The sequence below is a fragment of the Cetorhinus maximus genome, chromosome 5, assembly GCF_964194155.1.
Source record: "Cetorhinus maximus chromosome 5, sCetMax3.hap1.1, whole genome shotgun sequence".
In the NCBI taxonomy this organism is placed as follows: Eukaryota; Metazoa; Chordata; class Chondrichthyes; order Lamniformes; family Cetorhinidae; genus Cetorhinus; species Cetorhinus maximus.
This window is the reverse complement of record NC_135883.1, coordinates 64,765,625-64,791,780: the sequence shown is the minus strand read 5'-3', so window position 1 is coordinate 64,791,780 and position 26,156 is coordinate 64,765,625. Positions and strand designations below refer to the sequence as shown.

General features: G+C 39.7%; 1 protein-coding gene across 1 annotated transcript in view; it reads right to left on the bottom strand.

The window, feature by feature from the left end:
- Positions 1-470: 470 nt before the first annotated feature.
- eloal (elongin A, like) overlaps positions 471-26,156 on the bottom strand; it is a 41,132-nt gene continuing 15,446 nt past the window's right edge. The window contains exons 5-10 of the mRNA XM_078541285.1: positions 17,635-17,790; positions 16,963-17,060; positions 9,394-9,574; positions 7,082-7,205; positions 1,636-1,769; positions 471-805 (exon numbers count right to left, since the gene is read on the bottom strand). Of these exons, the coding sequence (XP_078397411.1) occupies positions 744-805; positions 1,636-1,769; positions 7,082-7,205; positions 9,394-9,574; positions 16,963-17,060; positions 17,635-17,790 (755 nt within the window). The 3' untranslated portion in view covers positions 471-743. The remainder of the gene's footprint in view (positions 806-1,635; positions 1,770-7,081; positions 7,206-9,393; positions 9,575-16,962; positions 17,061-17,634; positions 17,791-26,156) is intronic.

Genomic DNA, 26,156 nt, shown 5'->3' with positions numbered 1-26,156 from the left:
TCTTAACTAACAAGCAAGTCAGATGGTATGGGGTAGACAGGAAAGTAGAGTTGAGGCCACAATCAGATCAGCCATGACCTTATCAAATAGAAGAGCAGACTCAAGAGGCTGAAAGGTCTAATCTTGCTCCTAAATAATATGTTTGCGTGCAATCTCAGAATCAAGCACTTGCGAAGAATAACAGCAGCAGGGGAATTTATTTCTTGTAAGGGCCGCTCAACTGGAAAATCTGGGTGCACATGTCACAGGAGTAGATTTAATTTTTTGTTGACGACCATCATGGAACGCAACATTTATTCTATCGCTTCGACAGCTGTGTTTAAAGCTGTAAATGTGTTGAAGTAGCCTACAGTCAACATCCAAATGGTTTGAATGTCACATCCAAATAATGCAAACACTTGAAAAATGAATGAATTAGATTTTGCACACTACAAACACCCCTGAGGGTAACAAAATCCATTCAATAGAATCAATTTTAGCTTTTATTGTGAATGAGATACATCAATTTGAATTGTTTGAGACAATTAAACCATTTCAATCTTGCATCTTTTTTTTAAATTTAAGTTCATACCACACTTGCTCCAGAACTTTGCAAATATTCTGTTTTCTCCCAGAAAATAAATATGTACAAGATGCACTTTGTGGTCAAAATAGTATACAAAAATAATAAGTAAATGTTCCATCCTCTGAACAATAAGCTTATATACAACATAAATAGGTCAAGCAGCTGTCCTCAGGCATATTTATCGTGGACCCAGTCTGTTCTTAAAGGCCCTTAAAGATTTTGCCATCATTGGTGCAACTTCTGGGGAAAAAAAGAAAATTTAAGAAAACCATGCCTGGCTCCAAAGAGATATGAACGACCAGACTGCACTAATTATGAATACATCAAACATGCTTGACTAACCCGTTATGGAAGAGCTATAAATATCAAAAAGAAAGAAATTCTCTAAATATACAATCCACTGCTAAATTTAGATTGTGAAAAGGAACTCCTCTGAAGCTACAATATTCAAGAAGTGCAAATATAACACCTACGGCTTATCATCCACACTCCAAAAAAATGTATCTTTCATGATAACACACCTCACAATCTATTGCAACATTCTCACTCAGTCACAAATTTTCTCATCTGAGTCGGATGCTGCCATTTTTCCCATTTCTATCCTATAACTATCACAGGAAAAAAATTACCTAGTAACTTTTGCTATAATCTTTCTATTCTACTGAAAAAATAATTTCAAATAACAACTAAATTTTACTTTCACTTGGGTACCAATTTTCCCCTCCTCCCATCCTCCTTGGGTGTTTGCTTTACCTATCTCTACAAGTTTAAGCTACACAGTCTAGCCTAGTCCAGTATCAATGCTACTCCCTAACAATGGATCAGTACCTCTGGAGAGGAGTTACTTCTGTTGGCCTTTCACTTGCCCTAACCCTCCCCACTAACCCCCATCAAACAGTAGCAAAGTCTGTTAAAGCCACAAACTTACTTTGTGTTAATGTCAAGTACTGTACTACCGCATTATAGACTTTAGAACAATTGGAGATATCATTTCATCTCTTCATGATGTTATTTTGCTCTCCACAATTATTCCGTCTCTATGCTTTCTAAAAATGGTTTACTTTACTTACTTTTAACTTGCCTCTTTGACTCTGGGCCTGAATGACTGCTTGCAGCAACATAACCACTGCTGCCCTTTGTTCTGTCAGAGGAGATTCTTCCTCCAGCAAAGCTGGAGTTTTCTGTGCTCCCAATGGGCCTCTTCCTAGGTGAGAAATCTTTTTCAGATGCAGCCAAGAACATGAATCAAACATGCTCTATTCAATTAGAGAAAAAAAATGAACAATCCTTCTTTACACAGTTCTCAATGTTGACTGAGCTCAGTGCAGATCATTGATGGAAGCGGGAAGCACACTACCATTTCATACACTCACACTCCGCTGAAACCAAAATAGAATCACATGCATCATATATTTGCATATTTTTCACATTGCGAATGAAGTCTGAATATTTTTGTCTCACATCATTTTCAGAAAGCTGTTTAATAAAGCTGGTTCACAACAGGGAGAATATAATGCAGGAATTCTACAGTCCAGATGGACACACCATATTATGTGAAAGCTGGCCAACATCTTGTCCATTGGAGTGCACATGTTCCTCATGCGCCTCTCCTGTTATATTGACATACATCATGGCCATGGCTTAGTTATGGATGTATACAATTCCAAAAACTTATTCTTCAAATCTGAACTTACAAATGGGGCAGAATTTTCCCCCCATCAGAGGGGTGGAGTTTAAGAGCGGGTGCGCGGAGGCGTGCCTCCGATTGATGCCCCCAATTGGGGGCGCGCCGCCATGTTACATGGGCGGGCCAATTAAAGCCCACCCAGCATGACATCCGCCAGGAAGCGCTATGCGCTCCCTGTGCGGGCGGGGTTCCCTGAGCCGAGAGTGCGCTCTTTCACGCATGCGCATGAAAGAGCGCAGTCATCGCCCTGAGGCTAAGTGCTGCCTCAGGGAGACCAGCTCTACAATAAAAAATCTGAAAAATAGAAAAAAAAATTTCCCTGACATGTCCCTTCATGTGACACTGTCACATGAGTTGGGACATGTCCATGACTTTACATACGCTTTAATTACGTTTTTTAAAACCTACATGAAGCCTCATCCCGCCCATGGATCAGGTTTCATGCTTTTTCTAATGCCTGCCAGGGCTCCTGGCCTGCCCGCCAACCTTAAGGTTGGACAGGCAGGTCCATTAATTAGTTTAATGATTCTGTCAATGGCCTCAATTGGCCACTGCCCACCGACCTGAAAATTTAAATGGGGCGGGATGACGTTGGGAGTTCCGCCCGACATAATCCCGCGTCGGTGAGCGGGCCCCACCCCCCGCTTGCCAACCGGAAAATCCTGGCCATGAAGTTGGTAAAAGCCAAACAAATAAAAATTACAAACTAGATGCTTTTTTTAATTCTTTCATGGAATGTGGTTGTCGCTGGCAAGGCCAGCATTTGTTGCGCATCCCTAATTGCCCTTGAACGAAGTGGTTTACTACACCATTTCAGAGTGCAGTTAAGAGTCAACGATGTTGCTGTGGATGATGTAAGGACAGCAGCTTCCTTCCCTAAAGGACATTAGCAAACCAGATGGGTTTTTAAGACAATCAACAATGGTTCCATGGTCACCATTACTGAGACTAACTTTTCAATTCCAGATTATTAATTGAATTTAAATTCCACCAGCTGCCATGGTGGGATTTGAGTCCTTGTCCCCATAAGCTTAAAGATGCTAGTTTGCTGGGAATCATACAGCATAGCAACCACAGGCTTACTCCTTCTCATTTATAACAAGGCAACTTCTGACTGCAGTACAGTTTTTAAAAATCTTTATAATTTAAGAATTTCTACCATTTATTCTGCATTGCTAATTATCCATATTTAATTTCAACGCCTAACTCTAGTATAAAGGGGTTATCTTATGAGGAAAGGTTGAACAGGATTGGGCCTGTATTCATCGGAGTTTAAGGAATGAGAGGTGATCTTATTGAGACATACAGGGATCACGAGAGGGTGGATGCTGAGAGGATGTTTCCTCCCATGGGAGATTAGAACTCGGGGAAACAATTTAAAAATAATAGGTCTCCGTTTCAGATGAAAATGAAGAGGTTTTTTTCTCTCAGGGAGCAATGAATCTGTGGAATTCTCATCTCCAGAGAGCAGTGGAGGCAGGGTCATTGAATATTTTTAAAGGCAGAGATAGATAGATTCTTGACTAACAAGGGAGTCAAAGGGTACAGGAGGTAGGAAGGAAAGTGGAGTTGAGGCCACAGTCAGGTCAGCCATGATCTCATCATAGCAGAGAAGGATTGAGAGGCCGAATGGCCTACTTCTGCTCTTAATTCATACGTTTGTATGGACCACCATGATGTACAAAAACAATTTAGATTTCTTGATTCAGTAGTTCAGCACAGGTCACTGACCACTAGAAAAGTCAAATAAATTAAGCATCAAAACCATTTAGGGGAGCTCTATCATCGAGGCGCTATCATCGTCTATCATCTGAATGGTGAATGACAAAGTTCAATTTTATTATGGTTTACTGTTATCAGCACCGCACAAAATTGAAGGTGAATTGATAAGTGATTTATTATACTAGAAGGGGTGAGTAAAAAGATAGTTGACTATAATTAGCTGTGAATTAAAATATCACAAAAGCCACTGCAAAATTTAATACCTGATCTATTCATATTCAGAATGAAGAAAAATTCTTCCACTATACAATTTAAAATCAATGCATTCCTGTTCAGTGATAACAATATATTTAAGTGCTCAACATATTCTATAAAGCTCAGTTGTGCCAAGCTTCTTAACCGTCTAAATAGGTGAAACAATTTGCGTCATATGAATCCCCAGAACATTTTCTTTTCATTATGTATCGCATTACAAACTATTAGGAACAATGTATAGCTTTAAGTTTAATTTATATTTGGGTGTTAAAAAAGATGAAACCTGGTTTTAGTTTCATTTCAAGGTTTTTGTGAGCTGGGTGCTGGTAGTCTGAAGCCCTGTTTGTATCCATGCATTTTTAATGAGGTTCTACAACTCATGAGCTGAACAGATGGGTTACCAAGGGGTTAGTAGTTTAGTGAAGTTTAAAAATAAAAGTAGAAAAAAAACTCTGCAGTTGCCTAGTGACAGGGGAATAGAGACACAGAAATGGGAAAACAGGTCGATCAGTTAGTGTGTATATACCAGACAGTGTGGGAAGAAGGTCTAATCTCTCTAATAAGAAATCCTGCAAGCTGCTGGGGAACTGAGTTTAGGGAACTCATGTGTTTGAACTGAAGTTGAAGTAATAGCGAGTTCTTTTGCCGTTTTGGAGTGTCCCAGGGAGAGATACTAGCTGAAGAAAAACATTTAGTGAATGCTCGGCAGTCCACTGGAAGAAAACCTGTTTGAAACTGAGCTAACCCAAGCAAGAAACCTTGGTGTTGAGACAGAGGTAAATCTTCACTGGGGTTGTGTGTCTGTAAGGGTTGCTGGGATAAAAGGAATAGTGAGAGAGAGTTTAAATCATTTTCTAGTATCTGTATTAAAATCTTTCCAACCTTTTGGTCTAGTCTCAAATAATTAATTTTTTCTTGTTTAATAAAAGTTTTATTCTGTGTTAACAGTATACTGGTACATTCTTGTGAACGTGTTTAGTAATTGACCTCCACAGTTTCTAAAAACAATATTAGGATCTACCAAGCCAGGTTTCACTCTGGGATCAGACTTGTCCAGTATCAGCTGGGATCATAACAAAGCCTACAAAAAAATGAAATGTTGTCCAAATAAATTCTGCCAAAAACCTTTTTTCCTCAAACCAAATTGTCCATTAACTAATTACAATAAAAATAACAATTGCCCACAAAAAGCTGGCATCAAATAAAACAACACACAGCATCGACTGTAATCACCAGCTGTACTTTTTCCACACATTGAAAATGAAATCTGTGTTGCCTATACTAGATTAACCAGCTACTAAAATTACAAAGAACCAAACTGCTAATCAAGGGTTGTAGCCTTGCTCCCTTTGAGCATTGTATTTTCCAAAATTGTGCCCTTAGTTACTTTTTTTTTTAAAAATAAAAGATTAATATTTTAGCCCATTGCAGCACCACCTCTTATATTTTGCGCAATTAAATAATATTGCTATGCAGAGTAAAGCAGGCGACACTTTTTCACATTAACAGGAATGCAAAATTACACAATGATACAGCATAGAAAGAGGAATTCAGCCTATCGCATCTGTTCTGCCTCTTTCAAAGAGCTATCGAATTAGTGAAACCCTCTACTCTTTTCAGATGGCCCTGCAAACACTTTCCTTCAGAGTATTTTACCCTATTCCTTTTGAAAAATTACTATTGAATCTATTTCTGCCATCCTTTCAGGCAGCGCATTCCAGATCACAATGGACTATTTTTTTTTCCCTCCCTTGCGCTTTTGCCATTTAGCTTAAATCTGTGCCCTCTGGCCATTGTTCCTTCTTTCTTTGGCAATAGCTACTTATTTACTTTCTCCAAATCTTTTGCAATACTGAATGCCTTCATTAAGTCTTCCCTCACCCTTCTCTGCTTCAAGCAGAACAATTCCAGCTTCTCAGATCCCATGACTGAAGCCCTTTATCCCAGCACCATTCTAATGAACCTCTAATATACCCTCTCCCTGGCCTTAGCATCCTTCCTAAAATGTTCTACTTAGGATTAGGCACAGTATTCCAGTTGGTTCCTATTCAGTGATTTATAAATGTTTTTTTTAATTCATTCATGGGATGTGAACGTCACTGGCTAGGCCAACATTTATTGGCCATCCCTAATTGCCCTCGAGAAGGTGGTGGTAAGCTGCCTTCTTGAATCGCTGCAGTCCATGTGTTGTAGGAACACCCACACTGCTGTTAGATTTAGCATGATTTTCTTGCTTTTGTACTGTATATCTCTATTTATAAAGTTATGGACCCAGTTACACCTGTTCCTTGGTCAGTCTACCCCCACAACCCTCAGGTCATGAGAGATGTGACATCACTTCCTTCAATGATTCTTCTCCTACTGTCTCTTAGTGATCCCACAACACTCACCTGTCACTATCTACCCATCACAGATGCATCAGTCCATGATAGCACTGGTAGGAGTGACCACTGCACAGTACTTGTGGAGATGAAGTCCCATCTTCACACCAAGGACATCCTCTATTATATTACAGTCTTCTCAACTTGTCCTAATATCTTCAAAGATTTATGTATCCGCAACTCCAAATCTCTGTTCTTGCACCCCCTTTAAAATTGTAGCAGTAAGTTTTTATTGCCATCTGAGAGTTACATGGTTATGCTCCTGCTGATTTAGCTTCTGGAGGAGCGCCTTATTCCCTCTTACTGAGATTAGAAATCATGTTAACCTGCACCCTACTACTCCCTGGTTTATAACACGGGGCCATCCATTCATAAAGCTGTTCCAACATGTGCAATTTTCATTTTGAAAATGGAAGAACTAAGACCGTCTGTTCCAGCTGTTCATGCACACGCTTCAGAAAGAATGCTTACTTGTTCTTGGCAAAGAGAGAACTTTGCAGGGCCGAGCCTGCAGTTCCATGCTTTCCTTGTTGGCGCAGAATGTCTCTTGGTGGTTTTGCAGAGGTGTTTACGTATGCTAACTTCACCTGACGACCTGAAGATAGAATCATTGATCAAATCAGTAAATTTTTGGCATCTTCTAACATCACATAATGTTTACCGAATCAATAAAGTTGACATAATTCTCTGCTGCTATGCTAATGAAATGGTAGTGGCATGTTTTAACTGACTGTGGTATTTTCATGCTATCAGTTCTGGTCCATTAGCAGACAAAAATCAAAGATTTCTGCACAGTCAAAAATAAATTATTTATGAACCGAATTTGCGTTCATCTTGTCTTACAGACATGTGATGTATAAACGTATTGTCGGTCAAATAGATGTCCAAGGTTAAAAGCACTGTAGAAACCTTAAAATATTCTCTATCTATAAACCAAAAATGTAACATCTACAAACTAGCAGTCACAAGCTATAGATACAATAGCAAAAGTGTAAAGCCTCTGGCGTGGAAATTATAAGAATATAACAAATATAAGCAGGCCGTATGGCCCCCTTAAGTCTGCTCTGTCATTCAATACGATTGTGGGTGATCTGCTGCCTCAGCTCCACTTTCCTGCCTGCTCCCCATATCACTCGATTCCCCAGGATGCCAAAAATCAATTTATCTCAGACTCAAATATACAAAACAAAGGAGCATCCATAACCCTCTTGAGAACCCTTTAAGAATTTCAAAGATTCTCCTCATCTCAGCCCTAAAATGGCTGACTCCTTAGCTTGAGACTGTGCTGCCAGGTTAGTCAGAGGGAAAAGAACCTCTCAATGTCTACCAAACAATGTCTCAATATCTATCATGTCATACCCCTTCAGGATCTTGTGTGTTTCAATGAGATCGCCTAGCATTCTTCTAAGCTCGGAGTATAGGCCAAATTTACTTAGCTTCTCATCCCAGAAACCAATTTGGTGACATTCCGCTGTACTACCTCCAATGCAGGCATATCCTGCCTTAAGTACGGAGTCCAAAACCATGCACAGTATTCCAGGTGTGGCCTCACCAAAGCCCCATACAATTGTCTTGTCCTCTTTGTCTTAGTCTTCTACTCTTAGTCTTAGTTTTGTACTCTAATCCCCTTGCAATAAAAGAGAATATGCAATTTGCCTTCCTAATTGCTTGCTGAACCTGCATGAGTTTTTCCAGGTATTTTTGTTTTTGTTTTGTGCTAAATTTCTACGTTCTTGGTATGAGTACACTCAAGTCTCCCAAAACAACAACATTTAAAAATTTTGAGGCTTTCCAAAAATATTCTGTTTTTCTATTCTTATTACCAAAGTGAATAACCTCAGACTTCCCCACACTATTACTCCATCTGGCCCCACCTTGTTGCCCACTTGCGTAACCTGTCTTTGTATCTTCTTCAAATAGGTGAAAATATAAATCGGCAAACTTAAGACACATACATACTCCTGAGTCTTTTTGTCTAAGCCATTAATGTAGATTGTAAATAGCTGAGGCCCACAAGGATTTATGCAGCACTCCACTAGTCACAACCTGCCAACTTGAAAATGCCCCTTGAATACTCTCGCTCTACTTCCTGTCCATTAACCAGTCCTCTGGCCATGCTAATAGATTTCACCCAACTTCATGAGCTCATATCTTGGGTATTAATCTTTTGTGCTGCACCTTATTGAATTACATTATCCTGGTTACTGGAACAAAGTGGTTTTAAAAATATAACATGTCAGTTCTCAAATCGGATTTGTTACAATGTGACACCTTAAATTTAGATTGGGAACAAAAATTCAAAAAGTGTAAAAAAAATTCCCAGAACTGCCTATGCAAAAGGAAGTTCTTATATGTCCTGTTTTATGGTCAAGGCTAATGGTGTAGGCAGATCCACATCAAAACTTCTGAAATTTGGCACGAGCTTTAAATAGGCGAAGTCAACGTATGTTTGTTGCGCAACCTCCCTCAACTTCCCCAAATCACGCCTCTCAAAATTTGCTTTATACTTTCAACAAAAGATTATGACAATGTCATGTCTGAAATTCTTCAAGCAGTCACAGTGAAACTCATTTTTGTCATCGTACTAAATTTCATTTAACTTCATAATTCTGCTAACTTGAAATGAACCCAATTCTAGAGGATCCCTGTCTACAGTGACCTCCAATCTCAGGTCCAATAACATATTGACAATTTAAATTTGGACCTTTTGTAACACCACAATGGTTTGTCAATATAAATGCTTTGTGGCCTACACTTAAAAAGCATTTTAAGTTCACACTGACCTTTGGGTTTATTAGCATGTGCAAAACTAATGCTTTGTGTCAACATTTTCAATTTCTGTTCTCTTTCGTCGTAAAGCCTCAGATATAGCTCACGCCATGATTCATACTCAATGGGCTCCTCGCTTTTGAAATCTTTTTTACAATGTTTCATCCAGAAGTGGCCAGTCTGTTCAATAAAGCTCTATTTAAGATAAACAAAGCACCCAAGGAGCTCATCAAAAAGATGGTACACGTTATTGAGTATCCAGTTTCGCAATTGAACTGCATTCATCATATAGACTCACCCTGTAAGCTAAAATACTGAATATGGAGTTGAAAGAATATATTTCCAAAAATATACAGTATTAAGATGGCAGATTTACCAGAAAATGGATAATGTGTTAAATGGTTCAATTTCTCTTTCAAGTTTCAGTTGTGTGGCCAAGTTTCATTTCTGATATTCAATAATGCCTTTAACACCTTATAAAATATTAGTCACAATTGGCTTTCACCCATTTTGGTTCCATCAATTTAAGCTGTCACCATTTTTATTGTATAATCTATTCTCCTCTGTCCCGTGTACATATTCTTTAGTCGTTTGGAAACATCATAAAATTAATTTAAGTATTGCGATGCACTTTAATACAACACAATCAAATAGTTATCTTATATGTCCAAGTACCTTTGGAGAATGTTTACTTGAGCAAATGACTAAATTACTGGTTAAAAATTATTTCACAGAAGTTTGTTCAGGTTTCAAAAAGCATAAGAACCATCCCTTGTATCTAGTTATCTTAAGAAAATCAAGAACTTCTCTTGGTGATTCACCTTAAATTATGTTTAATAAGTGCATTAAATACCTTGTCACAACAAACATTTTGTCCGATTAGCTTGCAAGTCAAAAAGTACAAGAAACAAAGGTTAACTCAAGGAAACTCAAATAAAGGTGTGTTTATATCTAATTAAACAAAGGAGCCAGAACAAATTCAGGGCACTATAGATTAGCTTATGGTTGGCAGTAGGAAAAGGTAATGGAAGCTTTACTCAAATTTAATAAAAATATCTAGAAACTGAAAATATAATAAAGACTAGTTAGCATAGGTTTCCAAAAGGAAGGTCATGGACGTTATGACGCAGAAGGAGGCCATTCAGCCCATCATGTCTGCAGCAGCTCTCCAAATGAGCATTACGACTTAGTGCCATTTCCCTGCCTTTTTCCCCGTAACCCTGCACATTGTTTCTATTTAAATAATCATCTAATGCCCTCTTGAATGCCTTGATTGAACCTGCCTCCATCGCACTTGCAGGCAGTGCATTCCAGACCTGAACTACTCGGTGTATGAAAAAGTTTCTCACACATCACATTTGCTTTTCTTTTGCAAATCACTTTAAATCTGTGCCCTCTCGTTCTTGATCCTTTTTACAAACGGGAACAGTTTCCCTCATGATTTTGAGTGCCTCTATCAAATCTCCTCTTAGCCTTCTCTCCTCCAAGGAGAACGGTCCCAACCTTTCCAATCTATCTTCACAACTGAAGTTTCTTATCCCTGCAACCATTCTTGTAAACCTCTTCTGCACTCTCTCCAATGCGTTCACATCCTTCCTATAGTGTGGCACCCAGAACTGTACACAATACTTCAGCTGAGGTCTAACTAGTGTCTTGTATATGCTCAGAATAATCTCCCCGCTCTTGTAGTCTATGCCCCTATTGATAAAGCCCAGGATACTGTATACTTTATTAACTGCACTCTCCACCTGTCCTGCCATCTTCAATGATCTATGCACACATACACCCAGGTCTCTCTGCTCCTGCACCCCCTTAAGAATTGTACCCCTTAATTTATACTGTGTGTTTTCATGTTCTTCCTACCAAAATGCATCACCTCACATAACCTTATTGAATTCTTCAATCCCTGCACGGTCTCTGATTTTAATATACTGTTTGTCCAATATCCCGTACTTGTTGAGCAAAACTTTCCTCCAACTAAACATTGACAGGACCAGAGCTATTGTCTTCAGTCCTCACTACAAACTCTGTTCCCCAGCCGCCATTTCTGGAAACTGTTAGAGGTTGAATCAGATCATTTGAAATTTCAGATTCCTACTTGACCCCCAGATGAGCTTCCAACCACTTTTCCGCTCCATTACAAAAATCGCCTACTTCCACTTTCATAACATCGCCAGTCTCCAAGCCTACCTCAGCGAACTGCTACTGAAACCTGCATGCTTGGTTTTATTATCTCTAGTCTTGACTATGCCAATGCTAAACCTGACCATTTTCCACCCTCCGTAAACTGGAACTCTAAAATTCTGCTGCCTGACTCGCACCGATTCCATTCACCCATCACTATGCTCACTGACCCAAATCAGCTGGCTCTCAGTTCAGCAACATCTCAATTTTAAAATTCTCAACCTTATTTACAAATCCCTCTCCTGCCAATTTAGGTAGACCCCTTCAGCCCTAAACGCTCCAAGGTCTCTGCACTTCTCCAATTCTACTCTCTTACGCATACTGACTCGGCATCTATGATTTCAGCTGCCTGACCCAGAAGTTCTGGATTCCCTTTCTTGAAGGAGGATAGGGAGGCAGAGAGCTTAAGATGCTCCTTAATGCCTCTAAGCAGTTTTTGGTCACTTGATATCTTGTGCCTTGGTGTTATGTTCAATATTGCTCCCATGATGATGATCCTCAGGATGTTTTATTATATTAAAAGGTAATATATAAATGCAGGCTGTTCTTTGCACAAGCAACAGAAAGAGAGGACAGGGTAATCTATTATACTTAATATATTTGGATTTGGTAATACAGAACTTGAGTATTGCTGAAAAGAGAGACGTGCTGTCAAAGCTTTTCATCTTGCATTCATCAGGGCAGATTCGTAAAAATACCAATAGTAAAAGGAACAACAATTTATACTGCAGGTGAAGAGAGTGCGGATTGGTTGGCGACTGGACTCTGATTGGTAGAGGTGTTGCCATGGAGAATGCACCAAGGAACAGTTAACTTCCAAGCTTTTGTTTAAATTCAAACCAGGCAGGTCCACTCTGGTCAAGGCATCACCCAGTGGAATGAACCACCAAGCTTTTGTTTAGTTGAAAAAGGCACAATGTCTACGCATGTCACACATTTTTCAACTGGACAAAAGCTTAGGGGACAGCTATTGTTGTAGGGAATGAGCCAGGGAATGCCTTGGCCAGAGTGGACCTGCCTGGTTTGAATTTAAACAAAAGCTTGGCAGTTAACTGTTGCCTGGTGCATTCTCCACAGCAACACCTCTATCAGAGTCCACTTGCCAACCAATCAGCACTCTCTTCTCATGCAGTATACATTGTTGTTACCTTTACTATTAGTATTCTGTCCTGATGAGTACATGACAAAAAACTTTAACACCATATTTCTTTTTTTTCAAGCAATATTTGGATTTGCAACATGCCTTTGAAAAGGTTACAGGCAGCAACCCAGATGGGCAAAAAAGGTGGGAAGTGGTGTTTCACGGGGATCAATGCTGGGGCCACTGGCATTCACAACTCACAAAATAATTTGATGGAATGATATTTAGTCAGAGGGTCATCCTTGGGGTCAAATTGGTTTTGGGAATCAAATGTACAATTCAAAAACTTGTGGACAAGAGTGTGGTGGGTATAGTTAATATTGACAAAGAATATGACAACATAAAAAGCATCAAAAGCCTTGCAGAATGAGCATATAATTTGTAGAAAAGAGAAGGCCGCTGTGTGACCCAGTAGAGAGGTTTAAAATTATGGAAGGGCTTGGCATGGTAGACATAGGAAAAGAAATGCTTCCACTCGTGAGTGAGTCTAAAACAGGGAGGTCATAAGCATAAGATAGTCATGAATAAATTCAATAGAGAATTTAGAAGAAACCTCTTTACCCAAAGAGTGGTAAAAACATGGAATACACTACCACAGGGAGTAGTTGAAGCAAATGGCTTAGTTGTGTTGAAGGGGACTTGAGCAAAGTATGAGAGAGAAAGGAACATATTAATATATAATGGTAGGGTTAAATGAAGAAGCTTGTGTGGAGTTTAAATGCTAGCACATAGCAGTTGGGCTGGAAGTGTCTGTTTCTGTGCTGTAGACTCAATTCTATATAAGGTAAGAGCTAATATAAACCACACCACATCTGATGAGTAAGAAGCTCTCCAGCACGTACTGTAGAAATGTTGATGTTAAGTTTTTTGAAAAGCAATTTGTACCAATTATTGAACATACAGTTTGCAAAAATCACTTAATTATCAGCCTCCAAAAACTGTGGCTCAAAGTGGAGTTAGCAAAGGAACAGGTTTTGCTTTCCACCAGCACGCTGCCCAACAAACAGAGCTGAAAACAGAGTAAAGAGATCGAGTTGCAGCAATCAGGACGCTCAAATTTATGACACTGCATGAAATTAAGTGACCAGAGGAGTCTTATCAGCACTTGAGCAATGCAACCATTCAGCTTCAGACCCATCCACATGTGTGTATTCTTTTAAAATACAATGCTGCAAAAGTAAATTCAGTTAATTTATGGTCCTCATTTCCATTTTAAAACACTACACATAGTACACTTTTTCAAAACGCTGCATCTGCACTTTGTTCCTCATTCCTAAGTTTATAGAACAGTAATAAAAATGAAAAGTGAGCTTGTTACACCTTGATATGCAGGTTATCCAGGTATTTATTAAGGATGTAACATGTAAACGTTTCATATAATGCTCAATGAAAACAAGATAATTTTAAGGATGCAACATTTTTTTTTTGAGGTAAATAGAAACATACACAGCAGTCGAAACACAAGTACATACAGTATATTGTTCCATTCCACAAGTGTTCTCCCCAAAGGCATTGGCTCATTGTCTGCTAATGCTTCATCCTGAGCCATTTTTCTTGGCAATTTTGTCAGCGGTGGTTTGCCATTGCCTTGCACTCTCAGGGGCAGGGCGAGGAGACAGGTCCTAAAGCAACGTCAGCCAGAACGGGAATCAAACCTGTGCTTGTTGGCATTATTCTGAACCACACACTAGCCACCTTGCCTACTCAGCTAATCAACACCCCACAGTATATTATATATTATGCTATGCATGTTCAGTCTACATCTTCTGCATTGGTCACGTTTGATGCAAATACGATAACAGACCTAGGGTTTTTTCCACTGTGAAACAGCTACATTCAAAATTTTGTACCAAAGGTAATTTTACACCGTGATTCATCCGAAAAACTTGGAGTCAAGCTACTTTAAAAAAAACAAATGGTGTGATTTTTCAGTTTATGTATGATGGGAGAGTTATTTCCAAATGCAGCTGGCACTTAATCAAAATCTAGAAAATCCCAATAAATGCTTCCATAGATGTTTAAGGTTTTGTGGTTATTCAAATCATGCAACCTGGAGTTATCATTAGCTCTTGCAGTGACAGAAGAAAAGTTCTATTTATTCATAGGGGGTGGGCGACTCTGGCAAGGACATCATTTAATGCCCATCCCCAACTGCCCTCAGGAAGGTGGTGGTGAATCGTCTTCTAAATCTCTGAGATAAAAGCAAAAAACTGCGGATGCTGGAAATCCAAAACAAAAACAAAAATACCTGGAAAAACTCAGCAGGTCCGGCAGCATCTGCGGAGAGGAGCACAGTTAACATTTCGAGTCCGTATGACCCTTCAACAGAACTAAGTAAAAATAGAAGAGAGGTGAAATATAAGCTGGTTTAAGGGGGGGTGGGACAAGTAGAGCTGGATAGAGGGCCAGTGATAGGTGGAGATAACCAAAAGATGTCACAGACAAAAGGACAAAGAGGTGTTGAAGGTGGTGATATTATCTAAGGAATGTGCTAATTAAGGGTAGAAAGCAGGACAGGCACGGTACAGATAGCCCTAGTGGGGGTGGGGTGGGGTGATGGACCTTTTAGCCTTTTTTGATTCCTTCACCCTACCCCACCCCCACTAGGGCTATCTGTACCGTGCCTGTCCTGCTTTCTACCCTTAAATAGCACATTCCTTAGATAATATCACCACCTTCAACACCTCTTTGTCCTTTTGTCTGTGACATCTTTTGGTTATCTCCACCTATCACTGGCCCTCTATCTAGCTCTACTTGTCCCACCCCCCTTAAACCAGCTTATATTTCACCTCTCTTCTATTTTTACTTAGTTCTGTTGAAGGGTCATACGGACTCGAAACGTTAACTGTGCTCCTCTCCACAGATGCTGCCAGACCTGCTGAGTTTTTCCAGGTATTTTTGTTTTTGTTCTAAATCTCTATTGAGTGGTGAAGGTACTCACACAATGCAGTGGGGTAGGAAGTTCCATGATTTTGATCCAGTGACTATGAAAGAATGGCGACTGTCGCCAAGTCAGGATGGTATGTGACTTGGAAGGGAACTTCCAGGTGATACTCAATTCCCAAACACCTGCTGCCCTTATGCTGCTAGGTAGTAGAGGTTGCAGGTTTTTAAAGTATTAAGAACAGTTTAACATCAGATTGGTGACATTTTGTAGAGGAGCTTGATAAGACTTGCATTGTAAATATATATCACTTAATTATTTGAATGCTGAGCTCTTGTAAAATAAATTTGCTCCTAAATTTGCTTCTAAATCTGAAACAAGATCTTAAGTGGTGACATTGCTTCTCAAAGACAGTTTGTGCAGATAAAGGTTAAGCATGTGCATGCATCTATAAAATACGAAAGCCAAAAAATAACCCAAACTGAGAAAGGGGAAAACGTCCAAAAAAAATGAACCTAAACTTCAAGTTTTATTAAAAGTTTTGAAAATAAAGTAGAACATATACCATACACTAAGATGTGGACGCTATTAAAGCATAGACCTACCTAAAGAAAATATTTGGTTGGCTCATCAAGACTGGTGAGATTTTTTTTTAAAAGCTGGGGGAAACAATTTTGAAGTTACTTGAAAACTTATTCTTTTAGCTAGCAAACTGATATGATGATGCAATTCAAGACAAAATAGGCAACTGTATATTCAAAAAATGTCACACAAATATGATGATGCATAATGAGGAGGATTGTTTACATCAACCAAAAAGAATAAAGGAGTAAATGTTACCAGAAAAAGTCAGAGTTAGAATAAGAACAAAATATCTTGGAGACAAACTAATTTGAGGCAAAAAATTTTTAGAAACAAGATAAATTTAAAAGAACTAGTCATGGTCCACAACTTTAAGAGATGTTAGAAATCTAAGCCAATAAATAAAATGTCATTGTTTAAGCACAAACTTTTTACTTTACTATTTTTCTGAACTTGAGTTGCGCAAAGGTATATCAATTTGAATGAAAATGAAGGTGTAAATGAAAATATGGAAGCCAGGAACTACATTTTTGATTAAAACTAAACCATAACAGAAGTTTGGAAAAAAAGACTAGACTAAAATTTGGACAAAATTTCTTCTGAAGGCTAAAACTCAATTTTTGTTTCATCTCTGGAGTTTAAGATTACATCTATCACACAGATGGAACATTGCTTACATTGTTCCTAAGGAGCTCCAGATAGCACGTACATATTTTCAGAACAAATTCTGAAATAGTTCTATTGTTACTGACTTTCGTTATTAACAGAGAATTACATAGTGAGCTTTCTCACCGGATTGCATTCTTCAATTCGACAGAGCTGTTCTGGAGTACATCGTTCAAGCACTGGCTCAATCATTTCAAATGGCACCCCACTTACTTCATGAATCGCTTGTGGTGGGGGGTGGGTTTAGGGAGGAGAGAGAATAAAAGTTGAGACAATCAACATTTTGGTGATATGCAAGCACTTGACTGGAAGTTTACCTGTAACTGCTTCAGCTACAAAAATGAAATCTGGACACATTTAAACCATTTCTTCTACTTCAGTATAAATACAGTTCATTGTTTTGGAATGTGTAAATAAAGAGCATTTAGCTCCTTAAAAAGTCAATAGTTCACAATACTGAAGTTTTAAATATTTTCATCAATGCGCAATTAACTTTTTACTGGTGCATAACAGAGGTACACTAGGTCGCATATTTGGATTCAGCTCAATGGGATTGTAAAAAGCTGGGTCCTTAAGGATGTTCTGTCCGTTCATTACAGACCTCTTGTGTTGTCCAATACAAGAAATATTTGATTATCTGTTTTCCTGACGCATTGCGTGTGCAGAGAGAAAAAAAGGTACAAGTTGTTTAAAAAGAGACCTATTATGATAAAAGTGTCATATAATTTGCACCCTTCCTATTTCTCCTGTGCCATTTGTATTAAAGAAAAGAGAAGTTATACTTTCACAATTCCTTACAATCAATGTTGTTCTGGAGGACTCGAATACACTGTTCGTACAGAGACATCATCTTCAAAATGTTTGTTGTTTTTGAGCCAGAGTACACTTGCATTTTACAGTTTAATCTTCGACCAGTAAACTCCACAGTGCTATCAGAAATATTGGGTATTGCTGCTGGTATAAGGAGAAAAACAATTTTCAGTTTCAGATGCAGAAAATTGCCTTTAACTAATTAAACTTTTGGAATTAGGAACAAGAATAGGCCATTCACCCACAGGAGGCTGTTCCACATTCAATTAGCATCTTCTATTCATATTTATACACAACACTGCCTATAACATACAAAAAACTACTGCAGATGCTGGAAATCCAAAACAAGAACAGAATTACCTGGAAAAACTCAGCAGGTCTGGCAGCATCGGTGGAGAAGAAAAGAGTCGACGTTTCGAGTCCACATGACCCTTCAACAGAACGGACTGCCTATAACATCATTAACAGGAAGTCTGTCGACAACTCTCACCAGACTCTTGCATCCTTTACTATTTTTTCATTTTTACACATAGTATTTCTACTGCCTGTTCACCCCTAGTGAATTCCTTTTTACTGTTGTACTAATGTCCTTTTTTAAAAGGAATCAAAATAGTTGCTCCTTCTGTTTTCCAAATTTCTCCATCCTTTCTAAGATCCTATAGCCTGGAATATTTAGCTCCCAATTGCAGACAGTTTGTGCTCAGGTTTTTGTAATGGCCACTACATAATATCCTTTAAGCTGATTTTGAGCTGCCAACTCATTTGTTTTATTGCTTATGTTACACGCATTCATGCACAGACTATATATTTTTATCCTATCCAATATCTCTGCTCCTCCCTCCTTTACCCTGACATTGTCTTCATCCTCTTTTGAGATTACTGAAGCAAAATACTCATTCAGTACTTCAGTTAAATCCTCTATCTTTAAGGATTTCTTTTTTTGTCCTTAATCAGCTCCCATCATTCCTTTCACCATCACCATCTTTTTACATGTTTATAAAAGATTTTTGGGTCCCCTTTTATGTTAGCTGCTACTCTTTCCTCGTACCTCTCTTTTCCCTTGTTTTCTTTTTCAATTGCCCCTGCAGTCTATATTTTGCCTGTTTTTTGAACATATTTTGTACCTGTTATGTCATAAACCACCTCCTGTTTTATTTTAACCTCTAGTTCCTTTGTCATCAAGGGAGCTTTAGCTTTGGATGCTCCATTTTTCCAAATTATGGGAATACACTTAGATTGCATCTGACCTATTTCCACCTTGAAGGTCTGCCATTGTTCATTTGCCATTTTCTTTTCAATTTTTTTTTCAGGTGCTAGGTCCCTTCTTATATCAATGAAACTGACTCTCTTCCAGTTGGGAATTTATTCCATTGATTTTTCATTGGCCTTTTCCATAACTATTTAAACAATTATGTTATGATCACTATTACTCAGATGTTCTACCGTTGAGGGGCTACCACTTGCCCTACACCATTTCCCAGAACAAGATCCAGCACATCATCATTCCTTGTTGGGCTAGAAGCATACTAATTAAGAAAGCTCTCCTGTACATATTTTAGGAATTTTTCACCCTCTTTGCCTTTAACACTGTTTTTCCCCAGTCTATATTCGGTATTGAGTTCCCTACAACAACTACTCTATTATTTTTACATCTATATCCTTCTCACTATGTATTAAAAAAATCAAGCAGCATCACAAGAAAGCTGTGAGGTAAGTGGCGAGTGAATATTGCTGCTTTTTTTCTTAAGTTACGGACTGAGTCTAAGCCAACGAAAGGGAAGGGAGTAGATGGTGAGTCTTATCTTTTATTTTTGTCAGGTTTATTAGCAGCAGTAAGGTTTATTATCCAATAGGCAGAGTAAGGGCAGGGCTGCTCAGACCTCTAGAGTGCACATCCTGTGCAATATGGGAACTGCATGATTCCTGGAGAGCATGTACATAGATGTGGTCACCCTGCAAGTTAAGAGTATACAGGGTGAGGGGGAAATGAGTGACCATCAGGCAGTCAAGAAGAAACAGGCAGGTAGTGCAGGAGTTACCAGAGTGCATCTCACTCTCCAACCAGTATTCACTTCTGAATACTGATGAGAGTGATGGGTCATTGGAGAATGTAGCCAGAGCCAGGTCCATGGCGCCACGGTAGCTCAGCTGTACAGGGGGCACAAAGGAGATTGGAAGAGCAAAGATTTAGAAGCTTTGAGAGTTAGGGGGTTAGGGGAATAGACAGGCGCTCAGGCACTTCCACAGGCGCCAATCTAAATTCAGAATGATATGTTGCCTCCCTGGTGCCAGGGTCAAGGATGTCACTGAACAGCTGCAAAGCACTCAGAGGGGGAGGGGGAACAGCCAGCAGTTGTGGCTCACATTGGTACCAACAATATAGGCAGAAAGGATATGGTCCTGTAGTCAGATTTTAGGGAGCTAGGTAAGAAATTAGCAAGCAATATCAAAAGTAGTAATCTCCAGATTACTGCTAGTACCACATGTAATTGAGTATAGAAATAGGAGGGTAAAGCAAATGAATGCATGGCTGGAAAGATGGCACAGGGCAGAGAGCTTTAGATTCCTGGGACATTGCGACCGGCTCTGGGAGGGATGGGATCTGTATAGACCAGACAGGTTGCACCGAAATAGAGTAGGGACTGAGTTCCTTGCAGGACGATTTGCTAGTGCAACTGGGGAGGGTTTAAAATAACTTGACAAGGGTGTGGGAATCAGGAGGTAATATCATAGAAGAATACCAAGGTGCACAGAATACTAGGAGAGATAGGTAGCACTAAGTATGAAATAGTAAGTTATTAGGTGGGTTCAAAGTAAGGGAGAAAGTCATGAAGTCTAAATCAGGGTTACTGTGCACTTATATAAATGCACAGTGTGGTAAATAAGATTGGTGAGTTACAGGCACAAATTGCCACGTGGAAATACGATGTTGTGGTGATAACAGAGACCTGGCTCAAGGAAAGGCAGAATTGGGTCTTATATATTCCAGGACCCAAGGTGTTTAGGAAGAATAGGAAAGGAAGAAAAGGAGGAGGGGTGGCGGTATTAGTTAAGGAGAGCATTGCAGTGCTGGAGAAAGAGGATGACCTAGAGGGGTCAAGGACAGAACTTATTTGATTCGAGTGAAGGAACAAAAAAGGTGCAATTACATTGCTCGGTGCAGTCTATAGGCCACCAACCAATGGGAAGGATATAGGGGAACAAATTTGCATGGAAATTGCAGAGGGGTGCAAGAAATATAGAGTAGCTGTAAGGGTAGCCATTAATTATCCAAATATATACTGGGATAGTAAAAGGCAGAGATGGGCAGAAGTTCAATGTGTGTTCAGGAAAATTTTCTACACCAGTACATTTCCAGTCCAATGAGAAAGGAGGCACTGCTAGACTTGGTTCCTGGGAATGACGTGGGCCAAGTGGATTAAGTATCGGTAGGAGAACATGACAGTATTCATTGAATCATAAGGTTTAGTTTGGCTACGGAAAAGGGCAAAGAACAATCCAGAGTTAGAATAATTAACTGGGGGAAATGCTACTTCAATGAGTTAAGAAACAAAAACAAAGAAAAGCTAGAAAAATTCAGCACGTCAGGCAGCATCAGTGGAGAGAAACAGAGTTAACATTTCAGGTCGATGACCTTTCATCACAACTGAAGAAAGATAGAAATGTAAAAGTTAAGTCGGCGGAAGGAGGGAGGAGCCATGAAGGACAAAGGAGAAGGTCTGCAATAGGGTGAAGGGCAGGGGAGATTAAATAACAAAGGATTTGATGATGCAACAACCAAAGAGGGTAGTAATGGATATAGCACATAAACAAAGGCTGTGTTCAAATGAGGCTCGCATTGCTACATAGCAATAACCTGAACGCAACATGAAGGGGTAAAGAAAAAAACAAGACAAGACTGACCCAGCAAAAAACAGAAAAGAGAAAAAAAAAACACAGAACAAGATGGAGGCAGAATTTATGATCTAAAGTTGTTGAACTCAACGTTGAGTCCAGAAGGCTGCAGAACACTGAGTCAAAAGACAAGGTGCTGTTCCTCAAGTTTGTTTTGAGCTTCACTGGAGAGGGTATGAGGCCAGAGGGAGCAAGTTCAGGTGGAGGGGAACTGTTGGAGATGCACATCGGCCTGATATATGTTAGCCCTGTTTCCCTCCACAGGTGCTGCCTGATCTACTGAGTTTATCCAGCATTTATTGTTTTTCTTTCAGATTTCCATCATCTGCAGTATTTTGCTTTTGTATTTATGTTCAATGGGGTAAAAAGTGGATCTGGGCCAGATAAATTGGAATAAAAGGTTGACAGGATAAATGGTAACTGAACAATGGGCTATGAAGAAATAGCTCGAGCACAGTCAAGGTATATTCCCACGAGGGGGAAAGATAGGGCAAACAAATCCAAAGTTCCCTGGATGACAAAAGAGATAGGAATTAAAATGAAGAAGAAAAAAAGTGCACATATGACAGATGTCAGGTGAATAAAACAAATCAAGAACCAGGTTGAATATAGGAGGTTCAGAGGGAAAGTGAAAAAGGAAATAGAAGCAAAGAGACACTGGGCTAATTTAAAAAGGGAACCCCAAAGTCTTCCATAGGCAAATAGATTGTAAAAGGGTGGTAGAAGGAGGAATGGGGTGATTAAGGACCAAAAAGGGATTTACACATGTAGGCTGGGGGCATGATTGAGGTATCAAATGAATACTTTGCACCTGTCTTTACCAAGGAAGATGCTGCTGCCCAGTTATAGTGAAGGAGTGGTAATTCAGAGACTAAGAGGGTTTAAAAATGATAAGGAAGTGGTATTGGATAGGTTATTTCTATTTCAAGTTGATAAGGCACAGGGACCAGATGATACATCCCAGGAAAAAGAGGGAAATGAGAGTGCAAATTGCAGAGTCACCAGCCAAAATTTTCCAGCCTTCCTTAAACTCAGAGGTGGTGCCAGAGGACTGGACAATTGCAAATGTTACATCCTTGTTCAAAAAAAGGATGTAAAGATAAGCCCAACAACTACAGGCCAGTCAGTTTAACTTCGGTGGTGGGGAAGCTTCTACAAACAATAAATCAGGACAAAATTAATAGTCCCTTGGACATATGTGGGTTAATTAATTAAAGCGATCATGCATTTGTTAAAGGCAAATAGTGCTAAACTAACTTGGGGCAGAATTTTGCCCTAGGTTGGTGGGCAGGCCCCACCGGCTCAGCGGTGGGTGGGCAGCCGAACTCCGCCACCGAAGCGGGCCCCGCCGCCATTTTAAGTGGGTGGGCCTCCAGCGGTCTGCCCGACGGGAAGCGCTATGTGCTTCCTGTGTGAGGCGGGGGTGGGAGGGATTCCCCAACTGTCAAAGTGTGCTCTTTCGCGTGCAACTGACAGTGCTTCAATGTGTCAAAATAGAAAAATAAAAAAAATATTAACATGGCCCCCTCATGTGACAATGTCATACGAGATGGGACATGTTAATAAATCTCACAAAGTTTATTTACGATTTTTAAAATGGACAAGAAACCTCATCCCGCCAGTGGATGAGGTTTCAGGTTTTATCAGAAGCCCGCTGGGGCTCATGGCCTGCCCACCAACCTTAAGGTTGGACGGGCAGGGCCTTTAATTACCTTAATTATCCTGTCAATGGCCTCATTTGGCCATTGACAGGTCGGTAGGCAGACAGCTGATTTCGCTGTCCGCCCACCTTCCTGAATATTTGAATGGGGCGGGATGATGTCGGGGGTTCCTCCCGATGTCATCCCGCATCATTTTCCCGTCAGCTAGCGGGTCCCACCCCCAAATCGCCGACGGGAAAATTCAGGAATTGGTGATTTTTTACAGAGGTAACAGAGAGGGTTGATGAGGGTAATGCTGTTGATGTGGTGTACTTGGAATTCCAAAAGGCATTTGATACAATGCCACACAACAGACTTGTGAGGAAAGTTATAATTCATGAAATAAAGTGGACAGTAACAACATGGATATGAAATTTGCTGAATGACAAAAATAGAGTAGTGGTTAGTGGATGCTTTTTAGACTGGAGGAAGGTTTGTAATGGAGTTTCCCAAAGGTCAGTACTGGGACCCTTGCTTTCCCTGATATATATTAATGACCTAGATTTTGGTGTAAAGGGCACAATTTCAAAATTTGCAGATTATACAAAACTCAGAAGCATTGTGAACTGTGAGGAAGATTGTGTGGAACTTCAAAAGGATATAGACAAGTTGGTGGGATGGGTGGACATGTGGCAGATGAAATTCAATGCAGAGAAGAGTGAAAGTGATTCATTTTGGTGGGAAGATCCCCAAGAGACATTCGAAAATAAAAGGTACAATTCTAAAGGGGGAGAGGAGCAGGTGTATATGCACATAAATCATTGAAGGTGGCAGGACAGGTTGGGAGTGCGATTAAAAAACCTGACAGTATCCTAGGCTTTATTAATAGGGGCATAGAATGCAAGAGCAAGGAGGTTATGTTAAACTTGTAAAAAATACTGGTTCAGCCTCAACTGGAGTACTGCGTCCAGCTCTGGGTGCCATCCTTTAGGAAAGATATGAAGGCAGATGAGGAACTTCAGTTACTTAGATAGAATGGAGAAGTTGAGACTGTTTTCCTTTGAGAAGAGAAGGTTGAGGTGAGATTTGATAGAGGTATTCAAAATCAGGAGGACTCTGGACAAAGGAGATTGGAAAAACTGTTTCCACTGGTAGAAGGATCAAGAACGAGAGGGCATAGACTTAAGGTAAATGATAAAAAAAGCAATGGAGACATGAGGAGAAACTTTTTCACACAGCGAGTGGTTCGGGTCTGGAATGCGCTGCCTGATAGTGTGGTGGAGGCAGGTTCAATCAAAGCATTCAAGAGGGAAATGGATTATCTGAAAAGGAAGAATGTGCAGGGGAACATTAAGAAAGTGGAGAATGGTACTCGGTGTATTGCTCATTTGGAGAGCTAGCACAGACATGATTGGCTGAATGGCCTCCTTCTGTGCTGTAACAATTCTGTGATTTGGGAGTCTATAGTAAACCCAGCAACATAGCAACTCTTTTTTTGTTCCTTAGAGTTTGAACTCTGGTATATTGTCCCTCCGTAGAACTGTAATATTATCCTTACTGCCACCACCCCCCCACTTTCTTTTTCCTTTCCCTATCCCTTATGAATACATTGCCAGGAATGGGAGCTAAACATTCCTGGCTACAATGTGTAAGTAAGATCTCCATTATAGCCATTAGATCATAACTCCATATGGCAACCTGCACCTGTTAACTAGTCAACCTTATTTGTAATACGCCTTGCATTAACACTATCTCAGTCTCCTTGGCTTTTTTTTTGCTCCATTTACTTCATGCACTATTCATTGCTCCTAATTTTCAGTTTTTTTCTTGTATCTCCTGGTGTCCATCCCACACCAAATGAGCTTAAACACTCCCCACAGCACTGAGAGTGTATTATTCACACTTTCAGTTCCTGATGCTCTGTATATTACTATATATGTAATGTCGTTTTTTTTTTTAAAAGCTGTTTTTAAATCATTCCTCCATTGTTTTAACAATATTTAATAAATGGTGTACCACAGGGATCAGTGCTGGGGCCTCAGCTTTTTACAATTTATATAAATGATTTGGATGAAGGGACAGAAGGTATGGTTACTAAATTTCCTGATGATACAAAGATAGGTAGGAAAGTAAGCTGTGAAGAGGACGTAAGAAGACTAAAAAGGATATAGATAGGTTAAGTGAGTGGGCAAAGATCTGGCAAATGGCGTATAATGTGGGGAAATGTGAAATTGTCCATTTTGGCAGTAGGATAAAAGAGAAACATATTATCTAAATGGTGAGAGATTGCAGAGTACTGAGATGCTGAAGGATCTGGGTCTCTTAGTGTATGAATTGCAAAAGGCTAGTATGCAGGTACAACAAGTAATTAAGAAAGCTAATAGAATGTTGTTTGTGAGGGGAATTGAATATAAAAGCATGGAGATTATGCTTCAGTTATATAGGGCATTGGTGAGACGGGTTGTCTTACGAGGAAAGGTTGGACAGGCTAGGCTTTTATCCGCTGGAGTTTCGAACAGTAAGGAGGAGACATCATTGAAACCTTCAAAATCCTGAGGGGCCTTGACAGGATGGATGTAGAAAGAAAGTTTCCTCTTGTAGGAGAATCTAGAACTAAGCTTCACTGTTCAAAAATAAGGGGTTGCCTATTTAGGACAGAGATTAGGAGAATTTTTTTCTGAGGGTCATGAGTCTTTGGAACTCTCCATCAAAAGGTGGTGGAAGCAGAGTCTTTGAACTGTTTTAAGGTGGAGCTAGATAGATTCTTGACAAGCAAGGGGGTGAAAGGTAATCGGGGATAGGCAGGAATGTGGAGTTGAGGTTGTAATTAGAACAGCCATGATCTTATTAAATGGTGGAGCAGGCTCGAGAGACTGAGTGGCCTGTACCTGCTCCTAATTCGTATGTACGTATGTTTATATGTATTTTATTATGTCTTCCTTGTACTCTGAGCATTTATATTATCTTAATCTCCAA